We start from the raw sequence: 16,971 nt of genomic DNA, 5'->3' as shown, positions 1-16,971 counted from the left end.
TAGCTGTGCCTGCTGCGGATTTGAACAGTGCAGGAGAGTTGGTGTGGATCAGGATGGAGGTGTATTGGTAGAGCTGTGTGTGATGTTTGCCTAGCACCTGTTCATTCTGTTTATATTTGGCTACTGCTAATAGTTCTTCACTCCCAGGAGCGCTGAATTTTACACATTGCTTTTGTAAAGTACATTTCTTTTCTTCTCCCTTCATGTAAATAGTTGGCACATTTCTGAACTCAGAATCCATTTCATTTTGGTCGGCTACATTTAATTATTTCCCACAGCTTCTTCGTCCTTTTTCCTGGCCTTGAAAGTAGAGTGTTAGGGATGACTGATCCTAGAGAACAAGAACAATTCGTCTCAATCCTAAACAATTGTGTCTGAGTACCAGCCAGTGACATTTTATTAATAACAATAATAATAATTATTATTATTATTAATAATGATGATAAAATGTCTGTCTGGAAGAGAAATACAGATTTCACTGCAAATATGTTCACTATAAACCCGACATATTGCAATAAAATTATAGTGCTCCTCAGCATTCAGCTGGGTTCTTCACAGTCACCCACCCAATTACAAATTCTGTCTTGCCAGCTAGATTGTTGCTTTGTTTCATTAATTTAGTGTAGTCAGGCCTTTTTTTTTTTTAAGACAACTTCTGAGGCAGACTGCATTCAACCCTGTTCTTTCAGCAAGTTTCTCTGCTGTAACAAAGGATGTGAGGAATTCTTTGCATGGTTTTGATTGTTTGATTTTTACTTAATAAATACTCTGAATGGTTATTTCTAATAAGTGAATGGGTTTGGTATGTGTCAGTATTCATCTGAAATGTTAACCTTAGGTCTCTGGCTTTTTTTTCAGCCCACCAGACAAATTCAGGCTTTGAGGATAAGTACATGTGTCCTCAAGTAACCGGACATTCAACTTGTTAACACTGAACTGATCCTGAAAAGCAGCCTTGTGGCATACTCATAAATTGTGCATGGGAAAAATGCCTGATATGTGTTTGTTGTAATATCTGTGACTACAAAACCTGAGTGTGAGAGAGATTGAGTCAGGCTATGGTTAATAAGAGAATCAATTGAGCGCAAGCTCAGCTCTGAATATGGGCACTTTTTGTTAGGAAAGCAAACTGCTTTTGGTATAAATATCTAGTTTTCTAGAAAGTCCATAGTGAGTTGCTACTAATACAACTAGGAAATGCTGTTGATAAAACTGAAAGAGGGACATGATGTTGGAATTCAACTACCAGTATTCTGGAGAGGGAATAGTACAGTGTTGTTTATATTCGCCTCCCAGTGAAAGTGAGTGAGTGAGTGCGTGTGTGTGTTCGTGCCTGAGAGTGAGAGAGACAGTATCCTTCTAGAATGTCTTTGGATGGCCCTCCCTCAGTTAGAACATGGGAGGTAACACACAGAAAAAGCTAACTTATCCTGCCTGCCTTGTCACCTATCCTTCTCTCTCCTTTCTTCATGTTCCTCCATCCTTCCTTTTTGTCTTTCTTATGCTGCAAACCTGTATTTTTATTGTGCTCTCCTTTCCACAAGCCCTTCCATCTTTGCTTGCTTATTCTGTAAAGCTATATGTTTCTCTACCCACCTCAGTCGTCGATTTTTTTTAAATCTTTGCCGGTCCTTTAGGCTTATCATCTTTTTTTTTAAAAAAGACCTGGTTTAGTCCTCTTCACTTAAGTCTTTCCCCCTTGTCTTTTGTCTCCTTGTCTTCACTTCCTTCCTCTTTTCTTTAATTTGAATATATTTTAGCAGTAGTAATAAGCTTGCTAATTAAATGCTGCTTCCCATTTCCCTTTCTGAAAGCTGTCTGAAGTAACTGGGCTTTTTATTCAGAATGTTCTTTTGCAACCACAGTAGAACAAGACACAGAAGGAAACAAATTTAGTATATCTGGAAAAAAGCAATTGCTGGGCTTTTTATCAGAGCAGAAGAAAATGATTAAATATAGACATTTGAAGAGTTTCTCAGTACCCTGACCATAAAAACACACCGTGTATGTTAAACTATACAAAATATGTTCAGGTATATGATCTTTCTTTGATATACACAAGCAAGGAGATTAAGAGCTTCATCTAAGGTTTCATCCTTAGCCCACTATAGAATACGTAGATATTGCTGTGCATATGGCATGTAAGATCATCCACTGGTGTACTTAAGCACCAGCAGTACTTAAGCACAATGAGGAAGCTAAAGGATGGAGTTTACAGCTTTAACTTAGAATTTCTTTGTATTTATAAATTCAGGCCAGATACAGAATATGATACATTAGCATTGATTTTGTGATTTCAGGTCATTTTTTTCTGTAGTTCAGAAATTAAAAGGAAAAGCCGGGAAGGGACATAAATCATCCCTCATATGTATTCAGAGCATACACACTAACATTTCCTTCAAAACCGTTATTGGGTACACTGTGACTGTGTATTGATGTTAGTAGCAAAAGATTGTCTATTATGGATCCATAACACTGACTGAGTATTAACAATCCTCATGAAAGATAGTTTCCTTGCCTTGTCTTGTGTGTGAAAATACTGAAAGGAACAGCTTGAACTAATTGCCTAGTTAAAAAAGGGAGATTGTCTTTCTAGTGGAACATAATAAGGGGATTTATTTAAAATAGTTTTACCCACTAACCTTCCCCTAGAACCTCTTGGGTGAGAAACTGTGTCACATTTCACCCAGAAGCATATTTTTGTAGCCATACTATAAATCTCTGATAAGGGGATCAGAACAGAAACACTGACATTTCTGTGGATAGTTAGTTGAATATCAAATCTGAAAAGAATAATCAGCAAGAGCTTTCTCCTATTGCTCCATGTATACTACAAAGGTAGTGATGTTCAAATATACCCATGCAAGCTGCCTGAAACGGGATGGAAATAACTGTATTTTGATTAGTTGGATTGTAACACAATAAATGCTTCCCCTTTGCATTTGGAATATTCATTTATTTCTCACATTAACTTTCAGAAGAGATTTGGGCAGCCTTTAGAGCATCATTGTGGTTTATAGCCATATAGCTTAATTTAAATGACAAGGGGCCACGGTGACTGCTCAGGACTCCCAGGAGATATGTACAGGTATCCTCTGGAGGCCTGAAGAAGCAGAAGTTTGTCTTGTCACTCGTCTGTTTAGAAAAAAAGATTGTTTGTGATTATTTGAAAAATATCATCTCTGAAGTTGAATATCTGTTATCTTATGTGTGGAGGGTTCATCTATCATTCTGCAATGGGAAGCAAGTCATTGGTGGTAACTACTCTCCTTTTAGAGAACTGGTAAGAGGAAGTAATGCGATTAGCCCTCATTGTGAAAAGTATTGCACTTTTAAAAATCAGATTATCTCTCTTAGTTTACTTAAGGTGCCAATGCAAGATGCATGAAGCATAGAGGTGAATAAATCACCAAGGTTGAATTGTTCAAGTCTCACAAAACCTCGTTTGAAATCGCTAACACTGATAAACAGCATGAATAATTCTGTAGATGTGTGCAGTGACTTGCATGTAAAACACACCCCACACACATGCTAAAAATATGAGGAAAGCTGGTATGTTTTGCACCAGTCTTGCAGCAGATTTACGTGCACCAAGACATCTTCTATGTACATGAACGCTGAGGAAAAATGAAGACACCGGCACTTTTTCTTATAGCAACAGGAGTTACTGAAGAAATAAAGGCAGTTCAATGTTTTTCACATATGTAGAATTTTAACTGTCTTTGGGGTGCTCTTGAAAGCTTTCTGTCAAACCAACTTAAACCAATCAGTTTGCAAGATGACATTAAAGTTACATTTTGATTTGAGGGGCATATCATAGTGCTTGTAATTAAAGTTAGAGAGCCAAATTCTGCAGACCTGCCTCAGGCAAAACCCCCCTTTGCACTCAGTGGAGATTTTCATGAGCAAAGACTGGAAAATATGGCTCTAAATTAACATTGTGTAAAGTATTTTGTCTTACAAAACTCAGCAGACACAGAAACAAACAAGGGGATGTCTTGCTGTTGGTTCCATCACTGCTCATCACTGCTCATTTAGGGCCTGATCTTCTTCCAGTGAAGTCAAATGGGAGTTTTGCCATTGACTTCAGTGGCTGAAGAATTAGACCCTTGCAGATTTGCAGTGGAACATAAAGAGAAATGCACTATTGCTTAAATGGTTAAATACCATTCAAGCTATAATAGTCTGAGCAAATTGCAAGACAGCAGGGAAATTGTAAGTGGCTTAAAAATAAAAGCATTCATTTTTGAGTTTCAAATTTGCAATAATGAAAAAAATGATCCTCTACCGATGCGGATTATCATGGCTTTCGTTTATGATATTGTAGTTTTACTATATAAAATAATCTGATTACACTACAGCAATACTTCATATTTAATTAATATAAATCAGGGTGAAAGTTGTTAAGCAGACAAAGAATAAGCTTTGGCTCTTCAAAGGATATGCTCATTTGACATTTAGAAATAATTTATAAAATCTTCCTTTTTATGCAATTAAACATTATTGCCTACTAAGCTTCTCTGCAGAAAAAAACTTGGGTTGCTCCTTTCATGATCTGCATTTTATAAATCTGTGTTAGTGTCATAGGCATTTTTTAAAAAAAATGTACATCTAAGTTAACATTAAAAATGTCAATTTTGTGGCACTTCCTTCCGTTGTTGCTTGCCCTAGCATGAAGAAATAGGTACAAAGTGTATACATTTTACAAACTCCGTTATCTGTAACATTTTATTAGAAGGGTATGCTGTGTGAGGAAGCTTTGAAAAGATGCACTGCCTGATGGTATAAAAATGCAACACCCTCGTTTTCATTGACATGAGTGGAGAGCAGTCAGTACATATTGGTTGGTTACATATTGGAGAGAAAAATCCAAAATGCAAAAGGAAAAGCAAGCATTTAAAGAAGGGCAATAAAATGAAACCGCTGCATGGCTCTGGATTAACAAAGCACTGTTAATGTAATCACCGATCCCTGTGTCAATACTTAGTGAGGTGGGCTCATATACTTTCTTCCTCTGCAGGTATTTTTAAAAGGAGGGGCTGTTCAGGATGTCTTGTGATTAAAGTGACTGGCAAGCTATCCCAATCCCAAGACAGGATTTTATAGTGGTTTACTATAGTAACCATAAGTATGGTCTAATCACCCGATGCCTAATGGGCCTGCAGTGTTACACCCAAGGTTCTACTTTTGAAACACACAGAGCTTTCACCACTGAAAATTGGATTGCTGCCTCCTTAGTCCTTTCATCATTACTCTACATTGCAGAGAGAAATGATTTCTCTACCTTTAGCATACGGCATAAGAGCATGAAAGGGGGAAATGCTAGAAGATTTTAAATAAGCCCTTTAAAATAAGGTGTTTGTTTTTTTTTAAAAAAAGGGAAAGACGAAGTAGCATTTTTTAGGCTGTCTTTTTTTTAATCAGACTTTGCAATGTAATTAATTCAGATACAGAATGTACTGATGGGAAATGCTGCATCTTTGTGGCTCTTAGTACAACTTAGAAGTCAGCTATCTTGAAAAATCTTCAGAAATATTTCCTTGTGACAGGTTAGAACTTTAGCCTTTCCAAGATGACTCAGCTCCTTCTTTCAGTGATATACTGTTACAGGTCGCATATTAACAAAAATATATTTGCTATGCCATGCTTTTTTTTGTTTTCAATAACATGGTGTATGTGGATGTGTAATAATTACACTGTGAAGCCATCTGCTTAATTTTAATCTTTCAATTTTATGTGGCTTCCTTGCTGATAGATTTTCATTTCAACACTTTATGTGAAGAGAAAAGAGGTTAAACTGTTGTATTTTGCATACAGGTAACAATTCATGTAGTATACACCAGTCTGTAAAAACTGTAAATGCTATTTTTTTTATTTTAAACATTTTTGTAGTTTACAAAAAAAATCAATCAATAATTGGTACCTTTTTACACTCTCGGATTCCTGAATATTGTCAGATCTTCAAAGGGAATATTATCATATGAAATGTTAGGACTGACTGTCCTGAAGATTTTAAGACACAATAAAGCTAACATATCAAGTCTTTTAGACAGATCCTCTTACAATTTCAGCAAAGAAGTGCATCAGAAATTATCAGAAAAGCACAGTAAACCCCCATCCAACTGTCTGCCCATTGTTATTTGGTTGCACACTGTTTAAATCCCCACAGAAAATCACACCTCACATTCCCTTGCTGGCTGCTGGTGACAGGAACAAGATCCATATTCATTAATGATCACCAGGGCTCCTTCAATGTGGTTGGGTTTGTAATCAACATAATACTCCTGGGCTGACATGGCAGCCATTTGATGCATGGTTTGTTTCTGCTTCTGCTTTCTGCGCTGTGTCACAAAGCACTGTCTGAGTTGCCTTAGGCTGGCTGGAAAACACTTCCAGGAGACATACAACACTAAAACCACTATGAGAAAAGAGAAAATCAGTGCCATGGTCCCTGTCACCACCTTGTGAATCTGAACAGCATTCTCAGTGTTTTCATTGGGGATAGTTACCGTTATGGCATTTGTTGTTCTTTCTCCTTCAGTATCCTGCACATCATATATTATTGTGGCAGGGCTATAAGTGAACATTTGGTCACTGTTGTTTGTTACTGCTGATAGCATGTTAACACTTGTTGGGTCTTCTGCATCTTCGCATAAGTGAAAAGCATACACTGCATCTAAAACATCCTCTCCCTGTGCATATTCAGGGGTGGCACAGAGCAGATTGCTGTCATAGCGACCTTTAAAGTTACTTAGCCAGGAGGCCAAGGCGCAAACGTTACGGCTGCAATCCCAGATGTTTGCAGAAAGGCTGATGCTAGTGAGTGATTTCCAGGAGTTGAGGATTCTAGGATCAATGTAGGTTAGCTGGTTGGAATCCAGCTGCAGTGATTGGAGGTGAGGTACACTTTCGAAAACATGAGGTTCAATGTATTCAATCTCATTGCCAGAGAGATCCATTTTTTCCAATTTCCATATCCAGTCCAAGGAATTGACTACAATAGTGACTTTATTCCTTCGTAGGCAGAGAGAATGCAGTGAAATGAGCCTTGGAAAATGGGCTAAATTCACCTTCACCAAATCATTGTGCTCAAGGTGTAGTTCAGTGAGTTTAAACAAGCCTGCAAAAGAGTTTCGAGCCAGGCTTTTCAACTGATTGTATCCTATGTCTAGAAACTTCAGGCTGCGACAGTCCTGAAAAATTCTCACTGGCACAAACTTGATGGCGTTTGACCGCATGTGCAAAGTTGTTAGTTTTCTCAGCCCATGAAACAGATCTGGTTCCAAAGACTGCAGGTTATTATATGATAAATCCACACTACGCAAGTTTGGCATCGGTCGGAAAGTAGTATTGGGCAGTTGGGTGATTTTGTTGGAACTCAGAGTGAGTTCTTTAACTCTCCGCAATTTTTGAAAGGTATTCCCCTCCACTGAGCAAATGTGATTGTGATCCAGATAGAGCCACGTGAGCTGCATTAACCCTGTGAACTGTCCATCATGTAGCTCTGAAAGGCTGTTGTACCGCAGAGACAAGCCCATCATGCCCGACAGGTTGCGAGGCATCTCTGTAAGATTCAATGACTCACAGTACAAAAGCCTGCCCTCACACCGACATAGCTGTGGACACCCACTATTCACGGCTGGAAGCATTTTTAAAAAGACACCCAGTGTACACAATATCAACCCTGGGGGCTTCCTCAGCAACCAGTTTAAACAGAGACCAATAAGAAGGAAATCCATTAGCAAGAATATTTCCAAATATGCTTGAGAATGTCCATTGAAATCTTTTCAAATTCTACATCATATTTTATTTCAGGGGGGAAAAAAGACACAGGCAAATATTTCACTTTACAGCATGCAGGAGCTGTGCAGCATTAAAGTTCACAGACATTCACAGGTAAAAAGATGTTGATTTTGTTCATGTTAGATGCTGCAGCAAAGAAAAAAAATCTTTCTTCATGAAAGAATTTAATTAAAAAGTGTCTTACCCACCCTTTTCCAGAGAGTGACAACCTCCATTCAGTTGCTTCCTTTGTGTTTGGACTAATTATATGCAGAACTTAAAAAGACCTCTCTGTGCTACAAATTCAGTCCCTTTCAATTTTGTGCAAAGCTGGCAGGCTCACAATGTCTTATTTTGCTTCTGCTCAAAGAGCTAAAGGGATGTCCAGCTAGCTTTTTAGCTGACTTCTAGGACGTGCAAGTTTCAGAACTATGTGCATGAGCTTGATCTTCTCTTTCTCTCTCTCTCTGTCCTTTTCTCTGCAGTTAATACTGTGACGTTGTGAAAAAAACTCCAAACTCTTTACTAACGACTCCACAGGATTTGACAATCTCTTTAATGTCCATCATTTGAAACGACCATTGACCGGCACAACCTTTACTCCACAGAGACAGATTACAATTCACTCACTGACCGGCTAAGGATAGCTTTATTTCCCATTCTTTGTTCGCTTTGCTTGTTAGGTGATGCTTAGAGCAGAGAGAGAGACAGCAAGAATCCCTTCCCTTCAGCTGAGCAGTATGTTGCTAAAGCATGCAGAGGCACCTAGTGCTCACTGAGTGTCGTAAGCTGCTCATGATTGTACGCCTGCACTGTGCATCTCAGACATGGGCAGATTGAAAAGGGGTGGGCATAAAACCAACATTTTAGTGAGCCAGTAAAGTAATATATGTTCTTTGATGAAATGGAAAATACTTTAAGCCTCTCTCTCCATTTCTCAAACACACACACACAAAAATTATCATCAGCAGACCGGCATTTCTAAGTAGGAAGAATAGAATTCGATTTTTTTCTTTCTTCCCCCCACCCCTTTTGTTTAAACTCGCCTGAATTCATAAGGCACATAGGGATTAGATGCGGGGGGGGTGTTTGTTTCTTGTTCTGAGAATGAGTATAGAAAATGTGATCTTTGGATTTTTTTTCTTTTATTTTTTTCAAGACCAACGTTTGAATTTTATAGTCATTTGTTGGGAATATGTTTTTATTCTGATACCCTCTCACCACGGCATGTTTAGGAATTCTGTGCAATCCTTCTCACAGAAAGGCAGTCAGGGCTCTGCAAATTCGAATTTCTGGACTCATATGTTTTAATTACATTTGTTCTTTTACCAGCCTGCATATTTTTAATGTGGTCAGCACATGCTTTTCCTAATGGCGCTTTTTTTTTTTTTTTGCAGTGTATGCTACGGCACACAGAACTATTATTCATGCAGCATAAAGAATGCTGTGCTTTCTGAATGAGATCAACATGCAGGTTGCCCTTTCAGTGTGTTTGTGGTGGGAAGAGACGGGATTTGGAACCCGATTAGATTGTGTTTTCCCAATTGTGCTGCCCTTTGTTCCATGTACCAACAAATCATTGCATACTAATTTTCATTCATCATTATTTATAGAAAAGACCACTGTTGATAAGCTATCTCTGTAATCTTTAGACCGAGAAATATGCAATACTATTGTCAGGGAGATATTGGCCATTCTTTTCTATTATGAAATACCATCAGAAGTGAGACTGCTGACAAATGCTATTGGAACTGACAACTCAGGGTTCAGTATATCCCTTTAAGGAAGTTTGATATGAAAACACATTTCATGCAAAAGAAAGTGCTGTTCTCTTATTTAAGTCACCATTGATTATTAGGTGGGTGTGTAAAGTTGGATTAGCTTTGAGTTTGGCTACAATACTGACCAAAACAGTTTTTCAGGTTTTTGATGAATCAATACAAGATCCTGGTTCTGCTGAATGTATTTGATTATGATTGGCTGCTTTGAGCATGGGCTGGTACAGCTCAAGGAACACAGTAATTTGATACTACAGAAGTTCTCTTCCAAGGGAAGTCACAGAAAACTTAATGCCAAAACTATTTTCAGGAATTCAAACATGAATATGTGAGTGAATCATTTCAAACATATTTCTTCAAAACATCCTTCCCAAATGTGTTAAAATCCTTTGATTGCAGTCTCAGAACTGGGAATCAAGGATTATTTATCCTCCTAATTCAACGTATTTATGCCCTTCTACTGTACATATCCATTGTTTTCCAGTAAGAGTGGCTGGGCACATACCAAAATCTGAAACTTCTGTAGTATTTAGACTTCTAAACATGGACGGAAAATTGACTGTGTTCCTCCTCCCGCTCGTGTTCCTTATTCACAGCTCAGGAAGTCCTGTAGTGGCAACTACAGCCTGTTCCTGTCCCGTAGTGACAGTGCATATTGGCTTCTCTTTCCCACTACACAAAAACATTGGGGAAAGTGATGAAAGAACATGGGGAGAGACTAAGGGAAGCTAACAAGGAAAGGGAGGCTGTAAAAGTCATGGCCATGCCAGGGCATATTCAGGATTCCAGTTCTGAGTATTTGATGAAGTCAGCAGCAGAGACTGAGGCATTGGGACTATATGGAAATTGCACAAAACCCCCAAGGTTTTAGATCTGGAATCCCATGAGGAGCTCAACACTCTCTGCCCCTGAACAGGTCAGGGGCAACTCTGTAAAGGGAACTTCACAGAATTCCATTATCCCTTCAAGAGAGGTTGGCAGGCCCTATATTTGTAATGATGATATCTACTACTTAAATGGCATAAAGGAGCCATAGGCAGCTGCAAATCATCAGAAAAGAATTCTTCTGGCATTGGTGAGTACTCTCCAGGGCATTAATTTTCTAAATCTGGCCCCTTCTCCGCTGGTGTAGGAGGAAGAGAGCTGTGGGTGAAGGTGCTGCCCATCTTGCATTGGCACAGGATCTATTAAGAATCCCATGCCAGTGGCATAAATTAGATCTTACTTCAGCTGATGTAAGTAGTGTCAAAGTGAAGCCTGGCTCTCAGAATTAGGGGGCCAGAATCAGCTGTGGTGTGCTGAGCCGAGCTCTGTTGTAGGAGAGAATGTGCCCCTATCTAAAAATGCTTTTGTACAAAGAAACCAGGTCGTTCTAAGAATGGCAGAGCTCAATATGTCTAGCTACAGCCATTGAAGCAGTGGGTTGACTAAATCCAAGAAGTATGGAATATGGGTTCGAACAAAAATAAAATTGGGTGAATGTGTTTTGGTTCTACAATGTCTTTGGTAAACTTGTCTATCATAGAGTGGCTAAACATTTTAAAATGTACCTTTTACTGTAATAAAAACAGAAATCTGCTTTCAACCTAATTTTTCTTCAAATGACTTAATTTCCTCTGTCAAAGCTGTTATCACTGCCAACTTGTTAAGTTTACACATTTTCTATAGTTCAAAACCCTGTGGCACATTTGTATACATTAAAAGACTTAACTTAGTTGTATAAAATGCAGCTATTATAAGTTGTTTTCAGAAGTATAAATTAAGTGTATATGTATTTAAAGGAGACTGATTAAATCAATGCAAAGTAGGTTACAGAAGGTAAATATAAAGCTTTAGAAAAAGTTTAGCTGATTGAATTAGTATTGAAATCATCACACAAATGAAATTTGCTGGTATTCCAGTGCAATGATTCACAAAATTGTTCACGATGTCAAAGTAAGTGGTAAAGTCATCTTTCTTTCATTTGTTTAGTCTACTTCCATTTGATATTGTCTTCATGTTAATGTTATTTATACATTTAACAAGTTAACACATTAACTAGTTTCAATCATGCTCCATATTTATTAATTTTTGGTATTGTATGCTCTAAGTATCATTTATGCCCAAACATTTATTAGGTCCAAATCTGTACTTCACTATACTGATTTGTGCCCCGTGTTATACAGGAAATCAGACTAGATGATCACAGTGGTCCCTTCTAGACTTGAAAAATATGAATCTATGACTTCAGTAGAGTTCCACCAGTGTAAATAAATGCAGAATTTGGCTCATAATCTCTAAGTGTATGTATACTCTTTAGTTTATTAACAATCAAATATGTAAACTCAAAAATGTGCAAGATCCCATTGAGCAGAGTGTAAAATAATCTTGTTTGTGCCATGCACAAAGAATACCAAAAATGTACTTCTTGCTTTTGGTATTTTCTAAGTTATTTCTATCAGTGTAATAAGGAATGGGAATTTGATTGGTGATTTTAATTTCCCTTTGTGGCTAGGAATGGACAAACTCAAACCTTGATCTTTACACTGTAGTCTTTAATTTTCAAGTGCACTGAACTGTGGCATTTTTATAAACATTTAAAGAAAGAAAAGGAAAGGAAAGGAAAAGAAAAGACATGCCTTCAAGGGTAGCAAATTAAATCTGTTATTGCTCTGATATTTACATCTTGGACACTCCTGGCATTTGCCTCACTGTCCCCCCTAAATAGGATTTAGAATATCAGTTGATAAGGAGTGGATGAGCTATATAAAATGGTATTTTTAGTGGGCACACAAACATTGTAATATACAAGTTTTTTTTAATCAAAATGACTCTGGCCATTCGAGGTGTTGAAGTAATAAGTAAAAGATAGCTATCTCTGCTGCCTTACTATCAGTACAGAATAGACACATTGGATGTGTTACAATCTTTAAGAAATAGATATTCTCATGTAAATCAGCCTATTTATTTTGACAATGTGATAAATACACTTTTATCTCTTCATGCAGATACTTGGTTGTCATCACCAGCCATAACAGTTACCCATGTGAACCTCTGTAAAGTCAGTCATGGAGGCAATCTACATGCAAAATTGTCAGTGTATCTTTTAAAGAAAATATAACAATTAAGCTGGTTGTAAACAACTCCTAGTTCATGTACGTCTAGACTAGAAGTTTGGTCTTGTTGTAACTCGAGTGAATTGCGTTTCAGTTAAATCTAGTTAACACCTTCAGAAATGCTAATCTAGACGCTCTACAAACATCTATTCCAAGACCTTCTAAAGCATTTCTGGAGGTGTTACTTAACTAGAGTTAATTAATTTCCAGTTAACTGGTGTTAAAATGGTACCACACACCACCATAGACATACCCCAAGGGTCACCGTTTCCTCTTATGGTTAGTCATGACTAGGTAACACATTTCAAAATATAGCTGTCTTTGTCTATACTACATACTAAATGGTTTTTAAAACACATTAATTGAAGTGTGTTAATTGACACATCTTGTAACCCAACTCATTTTCCCGGCATAGAGAAAACCTAAGGCTATGTTTCATTGGAAAAGGACACATTTCTACATTGAGATAGCTAATTTGAGATAGTGATTGCAATGTAAAATCCTAGTTGAGACAAGGCACAGGTAATTTTTACCTTGAAGTAGCAAGTCAAAATCAACTCTTTACACTCTTAAAGCTTAAAGGTAAAAACTACCTGTGCCTTGTCTCAACTAGGATTTTACATTGAGATAGCTGTCTTGATGTAAAAAACTCACCTTTTTTGCAGCGAAGACAAAGTCTCTCTGCCAAAAACCACTACTCAGACTAACAAGGTGCAGGAATTCATAGAAAGAAAGTTCTAAAATAAGTTTTCAGAAGGTTGGGGTGAACAAATTAAAAGCTGTTCCTGGCAGCCTTACCGGGGAGTCATTTTACAACTGGATAAACTGTTCCTGGAAAATCTTCACAGTGCATTAGGCACAAATCTGTTCTTCATAGTATTAGGAAATACTTCTCAAGTCACTTCTTTTGCTCCTTTCCAAATATATTTCTCATGAACAACCAGAAAATCAAAACAAAAAAAAATCCCACCCTGAGTCGATATTTGTTTTCTCATAATCTTCTTGCGGGAATATAGTATAGTTTCCACTATACCATTGCTGTGGAGTATGCACTGCCCCCATTAGCTAAAGAGTTTGAGACTAAATTAATTTCAAGGCATCCGGTGTTTTGGCACTGAGAACATTAGCACAAATAGGCTAGGTTGGTGCAAGTTTTTTTCTACCTGAGCCAAGGAACAAACAAGTTCTTGGAATAAAGTCTCTAGTTGTGCTTTCTTCACTCAGAACAGGTATTATTGCAAGTGAGTGAGTAAGGCATTACAGTTAAGCAATAGGTTTCCAGATAATTTTATTGGAATGTTTTATAGTCTGAAATGTTCTCTGAACTCCTAGAATTCCTACAGTCTCTAAACAATACAGACTGGCGTAGGTAGCCATGGGGATAGATGATGACCAATATCTCACAACCCCTATAGAAAACATACAAACAGATCTTTGGCAGACTAAATCATGCCCAGATATCTGTGCCTTTTTCTATATTTTGGTTGTTTAGAAGGGCAATATTTTTATGCTACCATTTTTCTGCTCTGACCATATACAGAGACAGAAAGGAGAAAATTTGCAAAATTACCATTATCAGAATATAGACCTCCTTTTGAAATCATTTTTTGCATGTAATCCATTTCACTGGAAGATTACAGGAAGTTTACATCTTATCATATATAGTAGGAAAATATAAAATACAAAAATATAAATACTGATGATCATATCACATAGGATTAATTCTGATAATGGTGGTAAACCTAGAGAAGCTGAAGTATTGTTATAATTTATATTGCTACAATGTCTAGAAACACCATTCATGGACCAAGATCCCATAGTGTTGGGCACTGTAAAAACGCATAACATAAAGAAGGTCACTGTCCTAACCAGTGTACAATCTGACCTTTCTTTAAATTATTGCCAATAATTAATAGGCATTACTAAGCAATTTAATGTGTATGTGTGTAGCGTTGTTTGTTTGGTTTTTTTAATATATTTTAAAGAAAGCTATCTTTGTTCATTAACGGCTTAATTTAAAGCCAATTGGAGTCAATGGGAAGCTTTGGATCATGCCTCTTTAAATCTTTTTCTGTTTTCACATTCCTATGCTAAGGATCTTACACAACTGACAGCAAAAAAAAAAAAAAAAGACATGATAGAATCAAAGCTTATTACTGATCACTTGTTGTCTTAAAACAAATTATTTGGAACTTACGGTGAATTCTATAAACAGATGCAGAGTCACTTGAGAAGTTGACCTTGGTCTCAGGGGCATCTAATTTACTTAGCTTTCTTAACTAGTGAGTGTTTCTACTCACTGATGCAATTCTGAGTCTTTAATTTTGGAAATCTCTGCTATAGGATGAATACCATAGAGATTTTTAGGACCCATTCCATATTTTGTGCAAAATTAGTGCAAGGCTTCATAGTAAAACTGCATTGTCCTCTCTAAAGGCACAAGGGAAAACCTGTTTTTCAGGACATAGGGCCTTTTGTGTCTGTTAAGAATACTGGAGAACCATTTTTAAAGAACACTTGGCTCACTTTGTACTCTTTTTGTAGTGCACATACTTATAATCTGACAAGAGAGTGCTTGATTTCTTTTTCAGATTTGGTATGGAGCCAAGCTTTTGTTAGTTAGAGCTTCTAAATCAAAATCAGTGGTCAGTATCTGTGAAATGCCCAATAGCTCAAAATGTATTGTAGATCTTTTAACATTATCTACAGATTTTTGTCTATAAACAAAGTGTTCACATGTATAAATCCATTCTGCGTTTTATATATGAGTTTGACTCCAGACTGTGGAAAAATAATAACAATTTTTCATGATTATGTCAGTGAAGTTCCGAATAATGTGATCCTATGACAATGGTAAATCCAAGGGAAATAATTGGTGTAAAACTAAAAACACTTGTTATGTGCCCCTTTTTGAGTTTGCAGTGTATCTCTGCCATTCCAGACCCAGTGACTGGGGATCCACCTCCCGCTGCACATTGTCCCAAGCAGCTCCTCTTCTCTTAGCCACGTGGCCTCAGGTCAGTGGGGGAAGAGAAACAACTCCCAGGAGTTTCCCAGCACGATACTTCAGCAGCCCAGTACCCTGCTCATATCATAGTCTGCTTAATTGCCAGTTCATGAGAGATTCTTCCGATTGGCTACAAACCCCACCCTCCTTCCAAGGCCCTAAAATGGGATCCACCTTGGGAACAGGAAGATAGGGGACAAAAAGTGATTAAGGAAACCAATTTGCCATTGGGAATATGCCATCTGAGGACAAAATGTGGCTAGAATGGAAGATGGGCATAGTTTATATACTTATATATAATAACTAACAATGGCTGAGTGGAGGAGCATTTGAGGATAGTTTTCAAAAAATATATAAAAATCATCATGCATCCCCCTATCATCATCCCGCTCATTCTTTGTGTATGTTGTATGCCTGTCCTCCCCCTCTTCACCTGTCTTGTCTTTTTTTAGATTTTAGTCACTTCAGGACATGTACTGTTTCCTTTGTTTCTGTTTTGACACACTGCCTCGCATAATTGGACCCCAATTCCAACTGAGTTCTTTGTGATATGGTTCAATACAAATAATAATAATAATAATGCACAAAACTGGGATGCTTTCATGCACACATTTTTGGGGCCAGCATAAAGTTATTTGAAGTTGCCCGTGACGTGTTTCATGCCGTATGGAAAGATTTGTCACATGGTATTTCTTCAGATTGCTATTTTAGCTGAGCCTAGACTGTGTGCTGAGGTAGATCAGCTGAAGCCATGTTCACTTGTTCTCACAGGCTTACTGAGCATTGGAGGAGATATGCTGCCAAAACATGTTAAAGGTGTCATCTTCCAAAAATACCAGATAAGAGTTAGAAGGCCATTTCTGCCCCCAAGAAAATAACTCCAGGAATGGTAATTAGGGTTTGTCAAATGGAAGATCAGTAACAGGGTTTGTTGCATAGGGATGGTGGTCCATGGGTCCTGGTGAAGACCCCTGTAGGATTCAATGAGCGGGCAGACTTTTGGATACTTACCTGAAACAAGCTCAGTTCTCAACATCTGAAGTTTGCTTCTTACCTTTTTTTTTTTTTTTTGGTATGGTTTTATAACATTAAGGCTGGTTTACAATATAATTTTATATGTAGCTTTGGGAGTTATTACTGGGATTACATTTTTCTTTTGTTGTTGTTTGTTGTTGTTATTACCCTTTAACCTTGAAGAAGGACAATAATTATTTGAAGGGTAAAGGACAACACTGTGTCAGTATGGGAGTCCATACAGCAGGGGAAATTTAGAAGGTGCGCAGTTTTCATATTCTTGTAGGTTTGAGTC

At 37.6% G+C, this 16,971-nt stretch overlaps 2 protein-coding genes across 3 annotated transcripts in view; one reads left to right on the top strand and one right to left on the bottom strand.

Moving 5' to 3' along the window:
- CTNNA2 (catenin alpha 2) overlaps nucleotides 1–16,971 on the top strand; it is a 775,311-nt gene that overhangs the window by 545,582 nt on the left and 212,758 nt on the right. The gene's annotated exons all lie outside the window — the stretch shown is intronic.
- On the bottom strand, nucleotides 5,408–8,614 carry LRRTM1 (leucine rich repeat transmembrane neuronal 1). The gene has a single exon (XM_074950178.1). It carries the CDS (start codon nucleotides 7,737–7,739, stop codon nucleotides 6,174–6,176), a length of 1,566 nt encoding a protein of 521 aa, XP_074806279.1. The 5' UTR covers nucleotides 7,740–8,614; the 3' UTR covers nucleotides 5,408–6,173.

Source organism: Natator depressus, chromosome 4 (genome assembly GCF_965152275.1).
Source record: "Natator depressus isolate rNatDep1 chromosome 4, rNatDep2.hap1, whole genome shotgun sequence".
Classification (NCBI taxonomy): Eukaryota; Metazoa; Chordata; order Testudines; family Cheloniidae; genus Natator; species Natator depressus.
This window is presented reverse-complemented; position numbering and strand designations above follow the sequence as displayed.

Bases quoted from the DNA above. Each gene is read 5' to 3' on its own strand.
- LRRTM1 (XM_074950178.1), bottom strand. From the start codon at position 7,739: ATGGATTTCCTTCTTATTGGTCTCTGTTTAAACTGGTTGCTGAGGAAG.